Source organism: Lycorma delicatula, chromosome 9, assembly GCF_047948215.1.
Source record: "Lycorma delicatula isolate Av1 chromosome 9, ASM4794821v1, whole genome shotgun sequence".
Classification (NCBI taxonomy): Eukaryota; Metazoa; Arthropoda; class Insecta; order Hemiptera; family Fulgoridae; genus Lycorma; species Lycorma delicatula.
Window position 1 is genome coordinate 23,012,182 of NC_134463.1, and position 12,993 is coordinate 23,025,174.

General features: G+C 31.0%; 1 protein-coding gene across 1 annotated transcript in view; it reads right to left on the reverse strand.

Annotated features, from left to right (window-relative positions):
* Positions 1-1,790: 1,790 nt before the first annotated feature.
* Positions 1,791-12,993, reverse strand: part of LOC142330331 (legumain-like) — a 37,484-nt gene continuing 26,281 nt past the window's right edge. Inside the window, exons 10-12 of the mRNA XM_075375556.1 lie at positions 12,307-12,480; positions 6,494-6,614; positions 1,791-2,244 (exon numbers count right to left, since the gene is read on the reverse strand). Coding sequence (XP_075231671.1) covers positions 2,114-2,244; positions 6,494-6,614; positions 12,307-12,480 — 426 coding nt within the window. The 3' untranslated portion in view covers positions 1,791-2,113. The remainder of the gene's footprint in view (positions 2,245-6,493; positions 6,615-12,306; positions 12,481-12,993) is intronic.

Below are 12,993 nucleotides of genomic sequence, written 5' to 3' on the forward strand. Positions count from 1 at the left end.
TTACTGAAGGATTGTTTAATTGTACACCATCTTGGCGGTTTAAAATAATTTTATAACATAACCCTTGTAACTTATAACTTAACTTTAAAGATAGCAAACATAAGCTAAATAAAACTTAGATTAATGTTCATCCGAACAAGAATTGAAAGAGTTCATACGGACACGATCGCCTTGGGTCAGGTATGAGTGTAGACTGGCTTAGAAGACGCTACATTCAGTACTCGAGGGAGCAGCTTGTGATGTAGAGTGGCGTGATGATCTGGTGACCATAGTTTGCTGTGGGCATCCTAGCCACCGCTACGTTTCAGCACCCGACGGCAAGAGTGGGTGAAAACGTAACAAATATGTTTAAATGTTTTTCATTAGATTATAATTTTTGCCAAAAAAATTAATTCGTAATGGTTATTTGAATAATATACATGGTTCGTTCAAAAAAAGACCAACTTTTTAATTTATGCTCTAACATCTGCAGGTGGCGTGGTCCGGCCACTGTGCACACCTAACAACATATCTTGGTAATATATCTCTTTTTGATGGCTTCTGATCTGTGTGTTAGTTGTTGAGTAACTACTGATTGAGTGAGGTTGTGCATAAGCTGATTGTTGAATTGTGAAAAAGCAAAAGTGGAGTTGGAGGAACAATGCATCAGAATGAAATTTTGTGTAAAATTGTTAAGATGTTCTGGAGGAAGTTGTCTTCCGCATTTGGAAGCAGTTTCTGACAGATTTCAACTCTATTCTGCTTCTGGTTATTTATCAACAAATGTGGTACGAATTTTGCACTGACGCTATGCATTGCAAGTTTTTCATTCAGGATTTGATGGCAACATCCTACACTTATGCCAACTTCTTCAGCAACCTCACTGACAGTTAAATGAAAGTTTTGGCAAATTACATCGCACACACTCTAAACATGTTGGTCATGTGTACGTAGAAGGTTGTTCAATCCTTGAATCTTCAGCAGCCAAACGTCTGTCCTCCTTAAAATGGTTAAACCAATCATGGTGTGGCATTTGGCTTATGCAGTCATCCTTGTATGCTTGGTTAAGCATTTGGAATTTTTCCATGAAAGTGTTTCACAGTTTTAGGCAAAATGTCACACGGATGCATTGTTCCTTCAACTCCTTCATTTTTGTTTTTTCACTAATTTGATGAGCAGTTTATGCATGGCTTCACTCATTCCGTAATTACTCGACAACTAAAGCATAGATCAGAATCCAGTAAAAGTAATATGCTACCAAGATGTGCTGCTAGATGCACACAGCAGTTTGACCATACCACCTACAGACATTGGCGTGCAATTTAAAAAGTTTGGTCTTTTTTTGAACTAACCTCTATTCTTTTCCATAATTAATAAATTAATTATAGCTATATCAATTTAACTGTTAATATTGATTCAGTTTTGTAAAAAATCAACTTTAGTAATTCAAAAAAAAAATCTGCAAGTTTGGAATCATTTAAAAAAAATATCAGTATTGTTAGTCAGGGAGGCTTTTTGAAGCATGTTAAAAATTAAACTTGAAATGAATTTAATGAAGCCAATTTTATATTCTATAGAAATTTAATATTGTTTGGCCTGAAAATTAATGCTAGAAACTGTATTACTGAAGTTATTAATAATCATTACTAACATAAATATACTTCATTTGGCCAAAACGTTTTGGTAATGATAAGCTTAAAAAAAATCTGAATTACTATTTTAAAATAATTATAATATTTTTAAATAATAATTCAATAAATTTAATGTATTTTTATTTACCTAGAGTTTCAAAAATAAACTGTGCAAAAAAGTTTTAATAATTTTTATTTTTCTTAATAACTGTGGGTTCATTCATAAATCAGAACTTTTAGATTGAACAAGGAACTTTAGATCATTTGATATGTGGTAGCTTATAGGTGTTAGTGATGGATATATTTTGGTATGGGTGTGGGTGTGTGCACATACACCAGATTTCTAGGTTAAGGAAATCTTGGAAAGAAAAAATTTAATATTCAATATATGAATACTGAATATATATATATATATGAAGTTAAATCTTTTTTAACATTATGAATAAATTTTAATTTATGATATTGAATTTGTTGTTTTTATGTTTTAATTTTGATTCATACATTTAATTACAAAGACATTTTTCATTTATGCATTGACCTCTCATTTTTTCATTATTGTGCACTCCTTTTGCTGTACAGAATATGTTGCACAGACTTTGTCCCATCCAACATTCCTCATCTTCATCAATAACAACTGCACAAAGAAATATAAATTTTTATTAAATATGAAGTACTTTCTTCTGCAATATAATATAAACTCTTACATTAACTTATTACATTAAAATAAACTTATAAGTATATATATATATATATATATATATATATATGTATTATTTCTCCATATTTTTGTAATTAACTGGATCACTTAATTTTTATCATTCTACTAGCTTTATTATTCTGTCTCTGACAATTTTTTCTGTAAGTGATTTAAATGTATAAATTTTTCCTTCAGTTCTCAGCATTCCCAAACCTCTGCGAAGCGAGCAGTTGTTTTAAATGGAGTTAAATGTAATTGCTAGGTGTGAGGTCAGGAGTCATTTGGTGAATGATCTAAGATCTCTCAGTGAAGTCTTCTTAATTCTTGACTCATTTTTGTTGTAGCATGTGGTCAAGAATTGTAATGTTGAACTCATAATCCCATTAAACAGCTCACCACATTTTTCTGAATAACACATCAAAGTTTTTTTTTAAAAGTGTTTCACAAAACATATTCACATTTACAGTACTTACATGATCAAAGAAATTGAAAAGGATATTTTTCTTTATTGTCACAAAGAAGAGTGGTCATGGAGTTCCTGTCTGAAATTTCTTGAACCTCAAGGGTGATAAATGCCACTGAATCAACTGCTGCTTTGTTTCAACATTATTTTAAAATAGCTCAGTCTCAACTCCAGTTACAATGTGATTGATCAGTTCATTTTCACTTTGGTAGTTCTGCAAGGATATTTGAGTTTGCAACATGTTTTAATCTGTCATCATTTTTGGCACCTGCTTAATACACAACTTTATGTAACCTAAAGATTTTGTTAATCAATGAATATAAAATGTTTTGAAATTCACTTTATGATTGTGAAAGTAAATTCATTTCTTCTTGAAAATTTTTTTATTTACTTTTTCCACTAAATCGTATGTGATCACAGATGGGCGATCACTGTGTTCTTTGTTGTGAGCACAACAAAATAAACAGCACAATTTTTTTATTCTATCTTTACAAATATCTTTTGTATAAAAAAATATAGTGTCCACTTACCAACAATTATGAGTATTAATTATCCAAGCATTTTCGGATTATTTCTTCATCATCAGGGATTATTGATTAATTATGAATTTTTTAGTTGTGCATATAAACTTTTTATAAGTAAGAATTAAAATGAAAATAAAAATAAAAATTATTATGTTCATAACAGTTGAGTATCAAATGTTAAAATAAGTCATGCTAAAAGAAACCGTCTTGTCAGTAAGATGTTCACAATCTAGTAGAACTGATAACAGTTCTGATGTGAACTGGTAACAATTCACAACTGTTATATAACAGTTGTGAACATCTTACTGACAAGACGTTTTCACATGGAACATTTCATGCTTTCACAGCTGTATCTGCGAAAGACACATCATCCTGGGATCAGAAGCAAATTTCCTGCAGACACAGTATTAAAGGATTTTGTTCCTTTAATAGGATTTCAATATTCTCACAGCAGGAACAGAAACCACAAACATCCCATTGAATAATTTTTGTACCCATAAATAGTTTTTCTTGTTGTTACAGAACTGTGTGCATATTATTTGTAAATACAGTCTGGATTTTCTTTTTTCTGTTTATAACTTTTAGGAAGTGCTTTGCTTTCTCAGGTACTTCATTGACCTCTATATCAATACTGTACTAGGTGACAATTTTTTAATTGATCTCTTCATAGGGATCTTGGTAGTTTGGTGCAGCTGGAACTTTATTTGTTGTTGCACCAACTAAAGTGGTTTTCAGTAAACCAGTGTCGGTCTCTTCACCAATAATACTTTCTTTGTTTATATTTTTTGTTAGCACTGAAACAACAGTTGTGAGCGAGGCAACCTGAGCAGATAACACCTGAACAATTTATTCCAATTTACTGAAGGATCCCCACTGTTGATTATCTGCATTTATAAGGGTTTGCTTGGATGTTGCTGCTGCAAAAGAGACATCAGTTTTTTCCAGGTTACAGGAGTTTAGTGTCTTTTTATACTCTTTTCGTGTAGCTGGAAATGACAGCTTCTGCTCGGTATAAATTTTGAGAATTGCCTTCTCCTCTTTAAAAGTGGGGCAATCTCGTGAGCGAGCTGAATGTGATCACTCATGGGTAACATATTTTTCTTCCTCCTGACAATCAGAGTCATTGTGGACCTTCGTTTGAGCATCGAGCACAGATTGCAGTGTTCTGGTAAGAAGATGTAGTTTGGCCATATCTTTGATACTGGAAACATCGCCTTCAGTTGGGAATGAATGGTCACACTCGAATAGACATGTAACGTACTGTGATTTTCTCTGGTGGTATAAGAAGGTTAAATGTCAATATAAGAGGGAGTAGGTTCCTCTATTCTGCTCTGACATCTAATAATTCATCTCACCTCAACAATACCGTGGGTATGAAGTTCATCGGTGATCTCAGTGACATCAAGTTCCAAAAGGTCCCAACAAAATATTACTCTTCAGCTGGTATTCAAGGATTTCTGGTATACCGTTATTATGTTAATACTACACATGTTAATGAGACGCAACAAAGATTGACTTTATTCGTCACTAATTATCTCAACAAGTATTTGCCATCCCTCAATTTTCTGACATTTTTAGGTGAACCGCTTTAGCTTGTAATAACTTCATTGATCAGGAAAGGTGAGACCTTTTGAAGGGAGTCTCCTTCCTAATTGTGTTTAAGAAAAATAAATCGTACGTTGTTATACTGTGAACAGAATACGTCTGTTCTCATCAACAGCATTTTTATCCTCATCAGATAACACTGAGTGAGCTTTTCACTTGACTTTGGGTAGTGGTATTTTTAGATGGACCACCAATAATCATAGGGATTTCTTGGGGTTTATTAGGAATTTCCTTATAGTTCCTATGAGTACCGGCAATATAACAAACCACTCTAGCAGAGCACACACATACTGGAGCTAAAGCTAAATACAACTGAGTTCACCCAGGTGCCCAGAAGATAGCATTCGAGACTCACTACACAGAGCCGTCCACACATCGGCATGATAGTTTCCACTTTGGATTACGGTTGCGTTTTGTAAGGTGTCGAAACACCACCTTGTGAATGTATAAGAAGAAATAGTGTAGAATGTTGTTATGTAAGGGTATATAGTGTAATTTGTAAATGTTTGTTTTCTAACTTGATATTATTCAGTTCATTATGCAACTTGAGTTTTTCACTTTCTGTAGATGTACTTAGTACATTGCTTTCAGCTCTCGGAGAATCCATCATGATGAGATTTTCCTTTTCAACAGTCACCAATGAATTTTTGTCATTTTTTGATGATGAAACATCTTTTTATTTGATAGCACACCTCATTTACTTGTTTCTTCCTTTCTCTAATTTCACTGCGTAAGTTCCTAGAACCATTTAATCTACTGTCAGTTGCTGTTTTAGGTAGTGCTCAGTAGGAAAAGCATATTTTTTTTTTTTTCTATGCAGTTCATAATTTAAAAGTACACTTTGTAATCCTTGCTCATAGTGATCAGGTCTGAAATATATGCTACTAATTGTTGTGTTGACAACATTAAAATTATCTTGTCCGCTGCATTTGATTACCCAGATTTTTCATTGTATATATCTTTTGGGGAATGAGTGAAACATAAACCTTCTTATCAGAAGTTAAGTTTATAAATATTATTTTTGAGCTTTTTATTATTATTGTTATTGCACCCAAACACAGCACACATCACCATTTTGAATTCGTAAAATTGTCCACCCACATTCAAACTCAAAACAGGCACACACATACAGTTCAGTTTAAACGCAGTTTTTAGATACTCAACAATTGCAGATTTTACATGCATACTAACAATACTCACTAAAATGAGGATAAAAAACAATAAATAAATCACACACAGAAGAACACGAATCAAGATGATGATTCATGCTAAAGTACTAACTTATAAACTGTGGGTATACTATATATTAGCTGATGGCACAAGTTAACAATTGTCAGCGAGTGATTTTAGGCATAGCAGAGAACAGTTTTCAATTGTGGGAGTATATTATCTGTATATTTGTAGTATCATGCATGCTTTATATATATAATCTTACAGTGAGATTAAGGCACATGTGGCATTAACCCATAAGCTCTGGATTTAATATTACATGAATCTTAGTTTTATAGAAATTTATTAGAGTTTAATTAAAGCAAATTCGCATTTATTATAATAAAAATATTTAGAGCGGTATTAACTATAATGTGTTAATTACCTTCATCTTTCTCAACTTCATTGCAAGCATTCTTAATGGCATTAATTATTCCTTCTTGGCTTAATTGTGGTTGTGAACATAAATTAAGTATCTTTTGTGAATGATGTAATCCATGTTCCCTCTGAAAGTTGAAATACTACGATTATTATTAAAAGATAAAAGCAATGTAAATAATAATTTAATTCTTGCTATGTGACTAAAAATAATTTTATAAGTATAACTATGTAAATTGGTATCAGTGCTGTCATATGTTTAATAAGTTTGTTTTATGTTTTCCTTAATTGCTAAAATAGAATATATTATTTGTCAACAGATGGGAAAATATTGGTGAAAATGATATAGAGAATTTCCTTTTGAAATTAATGATACTGAAGTGTATTTTATTTTCATTTAGGTTTATTTTGTTTAATCATTGTGTTGAAAGGACTCACTTCTCCGAGTATTACTCGGATTAAATATTAGAAAATTAGATTTGTTTTATGTCAGGAAAACATGCCATTAATGTTAGTATAGAACATGTACTCTTAGTGCCATTTGCATCTAAATATTGTGCAACATCTGATTTAATTAAGTCATTCTTTATGTCAGTTTGGATGATGTGGATTTTTGTAGAATTTGTAGTCCATGCAGATAGATTGTACATTTTCAAAAAAAGGGTTGTTCAGTTTTATTAATTCTCCAGATTATCTTTATTCATTCAGAATAAATATGTGTTATTCATTTTTATTATTGTCTCATTGTAATAATTATTTTTTTTATGAAAACAAGGTTTTGAACTAGAATTTCTTATCCAAAGTTTTTCTTAAACTGTTTAAAGCTTCTTTGCAATTTATAGAGATGGTTCTTAATAATAATTATTAATTTTAATGTTTAATTTAAATGTTGTCCATGAGAAACCATATAATGCCTTACAAATCAGGCCTATTCAATTAAGGCTATGGTCAGTCAATTTGTTGCAGTCATCTTACGTGAGCCAAACACATTAAACAGTTAAAGATGAGATGTTTAAAAATTCTAGTTATGCTACAAGTCCTTAGGAACACCAAGTGGGAAGCTGATCAATCATGTATGTTACAATTTTATTATTCTTTAGTCCAATCCCGATTAGATTATGGTTATATCATCTACTCTTCAGCGCATCATACCATGCTTCAGATACTGGATGCTGTACAGCACTTTTTCTGTGTCTTGCCACTGGTGCATTTAGATCAAGCCCTATCGCAAGCATGCTTGTTGTGGTGAACCATCATTTTTGGATTGGCAGGACTAGCTACTAGCATTTTACTCTGCTCGTCTTAAAGAACAACCAAATCACCCGGTTCTTAAAGCAGTTCTCACAAGCTCTCATTTCCAACGGTATGAAAACCATCCATGCAATACAGCACCAATGGGTGTCTGTACCCGGTGATTAATGTATCTTCTCTATATTTTGACCCACCAGCTATTTTCCCAACCTATCCCTTTTCTGTTCTGTTTAGCCTACGGAACCACCATAAGGTATTACTTTAGAGGTTAATGTATATGAATGTAAATGAAGTGTAGTCTTGTATAGTCTCATGTCAACCATTCCTGAGATTTGTGGTTAATTGAGACCAACCACCAAAGAACACCGGTATCCACGATCCAGTATTCAGATCTGTATAAAAATAACTAACTTTTCTAGGATTTGAATCCTATCCCTTTACATATTCTCTGTGATGATTTGACCCTATTAATTTTAATTACATTCTCACCATATATAATAAAAAATTAACAACTCCTCTTGTCTTACAGCAAAAAATTTTACCATTTTCTATTAGAGACACTCTGACCCAATAGTATACACAGATGGGTTGAAACAGAGTGAAACCATAGGATGTGCTTATGTTACAAATGACAGAACTTATGTGTTTAGTCTACCTGGTATTACAAGTTTACAGTGCCAAACTGTATGCCATCAAAATGGCCTTGAATATCATTAGATCAAAATATTGTCACATTCTTAACTGTAGCGATTCGTATAGTGCTCTCCATGCTTTGTATTCCAAACATCCTGTTGTCACTGAAATGCATTATACAATTGCTGAATTAAATTGTCACAACACACAGGTGGATTTCTACTGCATCCCTAACCATGTGGAAATCCCGGGTAACAAATGTGTGGTTTCCGCTGCTAAAGATGCATGTACCCAACTGTCTTTCTCCACTCAAGTTACTACTACCGACTTCATCAATTCCACTAAACATACACTTCGGAGAAGGTGGCAGCATGACAGGACTGTTACAGTGGATAATAAACACTGACAAATAAAAGACAGGTGTTACCATGGGAGTCTCATGCAGCAAAATTTGCCGAGCGGAAGTGGCCCTGTGTCGATTGCAATGAGGACATACTAAAGCTACTCATGGCCACTGACATTCAGTGGAGTGTGCACCATTGTGTCCAATGTGAATGCTGCTTGATTGTGCACCACATTCTTGTGGACTGCATATGCTATGCAGCCTTACATTTAAATTGCTGAGACACACGGTGCATCCTAGGAAATGGCAAGAATGTACTAGATATTATTACTTCTAAAAACGAATTAATATACTTAATAAGATTTAACCCGTCAAACTGTTTGATATTATTTTGTTATTCACATTATTCAAATTATGTATTATCCTAATTGTTGCATTTCTTTTACTGTTTCAATTTTATTTCTACTATTATCTTAGTTTTCATCATAGTTTTAACCATATTTTGCTAATATTTTAATAAGTAAGAAGAAGCTTCTTATACTTTAACCCAGGCAATGATAACACGAAAGCATTTTTTACAAAAAAAAAAAAAAATTGCTCCATTTTCTGTATAACAGAATATATATTTTCCTTGGTGAAATAGGTTGTATACAGGATACAATTTAGACAAATTAACAGGTATAAGTCAATGTACACTTGACACCTGATGCATGTTTTAGTACAAATAAATAAACTATGGATGAATTCAACCCCAAATTATAGCAGAATAATATATGTCCATTTATAAAAGTATAGCATGCTATTATCACTTATTTGTTGAATTGGAAAATTAACAATTATTTGTCTGGTGCTTATTGTTGTGTTACCTACGTAATGTTTCAGTTTTAATTTATTATTTTTTATTTTAAAACATCATTCTTATTTATGAATTCCTACCAATTAAGAAGAGGGTAGTAGAAAATATAATATTGGGAGGAATCCAGAAGGGGACTAAAAGTAATCCTTTTTCTAAGGTTAACACAGGTCCATTTAACAATCATTCTTTGTAATATTGCCCTACAACACACCTACCACAGATGTTGTTCCATGAGAAGAATTACCGAACCAGAGTAGGAATTCATGGGAAAATGTAAGGACTTGGATGTTGGTTCTCCCGCTACAACTTGGGTCTGGTTCTGCAGGTCAAAAGGATAGGAAAGATGAGTTAAGATCAGTTTAAGCAAAGTGTTATTATGCAATTCAGTGAAGTAGCGAGATTGTGCATGTGTTTATAACGTGTGAAGTGATGTCACAAGTATTCCGTGAGGACAGGGGGAGACTGCAGGAGGTTGTTAGGTGAGTAAATATAGACAATTAGTGAAAGGGATAAAATATTGAACTCATTCATAAATTGTTAGGGCAAGTTTAATTTGTGAACACGAAAGGTATTTGTAGTGAAAAAAACTATAGACTAATCGTATCTACTTAGTATTACAATACCAGTTATGAGAGGTGTAAATTTTAGTGGTCATGATTATGTGTTTTGTCAGTGGGACTGAATTCTGGTTTTTAATATTTAACTACCCATAAATAAATCCTGACGTTACTTTAAATTCTTTTTTTTTATATGATCATTGTTTATTGTTGTGGTTGTGATAATAATATTATTATTATTATTTGTTTATTTTTGTCATTTATTATTATTGCTATTGTCATTATTATTATGAATTGTCTTATTAAATATTTTATTTATGTACAATATTATTAAACTAATAAATTGTAATTATATAAACATTTCAATTGTCAATCTCTGAATATCCTAATTGAGCCGCGAACACATGACAATATTATGTAATAAAAATATAAACAAATAAAAGTGTAATGAAAAAAACTAGTAAAGTTAATAATACATACATGATATAACAAATTTTGTGACATGTTGCCGTAGGAAATTCTGGTTAATGATTTTAATTTTTTTATGACGATACATTATGTGAATGGAAATATTTCATGAGTATGAAAGCTAGCAGGGAACAGCATCATAGCTCTTTAGAAAAATGCTGACTCGTTTGAGATGAGTGAAAGGTAATTTTGGATTACCATACTCAGGAAAAATCATTATTATCAGTGAGACATATGCAAATTTCCTTACCCACATTTACTGGTCATTTACTAGTTATTTTTATACCTTTAAACCTCTTAAAGAGATTGTAGAATGTAAGTCTTTGACACCCTATAGACTTGTGTATTGGATACTTTGGGGAATATGAAGAGAAATGTAAATATTTACCTTTTGTATTCAAAAGATCAGGAGATAAATATTGTTTAAAGTTTCCATTTGACTCTCCGTAAAATTTTAAAATTATTATAGAAACATTTATTTCCCAAGAAAAAATTAATACTCTAAGGGTTAGATTTTATATTTTCTGGATGAATTTGCTTTTAATTAAAGAATTAATATCAAAATTAATTAGTGTTTTTCAAAGTTTTTTATACAATTTGTGAAGCTATTGATATAAACTTAAAAAAACATGCATAAACTATGCCCTATGAATTAAAAGAAATTTTACAAAATATAGTAAATGTGGTGCTTGCTGTTTTAAGTAAAATATACACATTTTTTGCTGCACTTCATTTAACATTATTTCATTTGAAAGTGAGATACGATGTTCCTCCAATTCTAATAAAGTGGATAGTAACACAATTGCTAAAATATTAGTTTTTATTAACATCAGATATTATAATTCAATAATCTTACCTGAAATATTAGGATAGAGTAAAAGTCCCTTTATTACTCTTTAAATAAATGTAAGTTTTATATCTATCTAATACTATGTTTTTTTAAAATTATTATGAGGTAACCATCAACAAAATGAAAACAAAAATGAATAATCAGATATTTCACCAGATCTGTTGTGGACATCACATTACTTACTTGTATGGTTATTAAATTACACATTCAAATTTTTTTTAAATGAAAAATACATAAAATTTTATTTCAGTAATAACTTCTGATATTTTTCATATTTGTTTTTATTTAACTATTATTTATTGTAAAAACATTTTTACAATCCGAGGTTATTAAATTAATAAATCAATACATTTAAATAAAAAATAAAAGTTAAAAAAAGGGAGATGAAGTCTGATTCGAGCCGATGTGCCTTCCTCTTATAAGATCCAAATATTATATAATAGGTGCACAACTAGATGTTATAACAATCCTAAATCCAAAATTTCAACATACTACGGCTAATCGTTTTTGAGTTATGCGAGATACATATATATGCACATACATACGTACAGATGTCAACTAGCTGAAACTAGTCAAAATGGATTCAGGGATGGTCAAAATGGATATTTCCGTTGAAATCTGAAAACCTAGATTTTTTGTGATCACAATACTTCCTTTACTTTTTGCAAGGAAGTAATAAATGTTACTGAATGTGTAACCAATAAAGAAACTGATACCTGGCTAAATGAATGAATACATATGTATGATGACAGTCATTGGTTGGAAAACATCCCTCGATGAAATTAATATGGGTCTGTTGTCATATTGAATACAGATTTAGGTATCAGATTATCATATTTACTAATATTATCAATTACTTTACCTGTGTTTCTGTTTTGTAACATTCCTTTATTAATATATTCATAGCATTATGAAAACATTCACCATGTTGTTTTTCTGGTAAAGATTTTGTATTTAAAACTTCATTTGCATCGTTTTCTGTTCCTGTTAATATAGTTACAATTAGTTTTGTTTTTTCTTTAACAAACTTCATGTCCTAACAAGAAAAAAATGTTTAAAAAAATATTAACAAAAATTATTACATTCAATTATAATATTTTTATCTAATAATTCATGAATAAAAAAACTAGCTTAGGTGACTTACATACCAAACTCTTTAACAATCTTGTGAGAAAGTGGTTGCATACTCATATTGAAACCTTGGGCTTCTGTTTACTACTTTCTTTCAGAACTACTTTAATGTTTTCCATTAATGTTCAACCCAAGTGTTAAAGATAATTGGAATGATATTTTGTGATTTGCTTCACTTTATTGAAGGTCGGTAAAAACTTTGTAATCTAAAAAAATATATCTTTATTTAGCTGTTACTATTATAAGCATGCATTTTGTAACGGTTATTAAGTTTTGTAAACTTTATTCAATGTCATCTAGGTAGTTAACTTAAAATGCCAAACGTATTGGATAGTTTTTATGAGCTGAGTAATTGATTGTTATTTTATTAGTATTAATAATAAATAAAATCTAATTCATTTATTTATAAAATAAATTC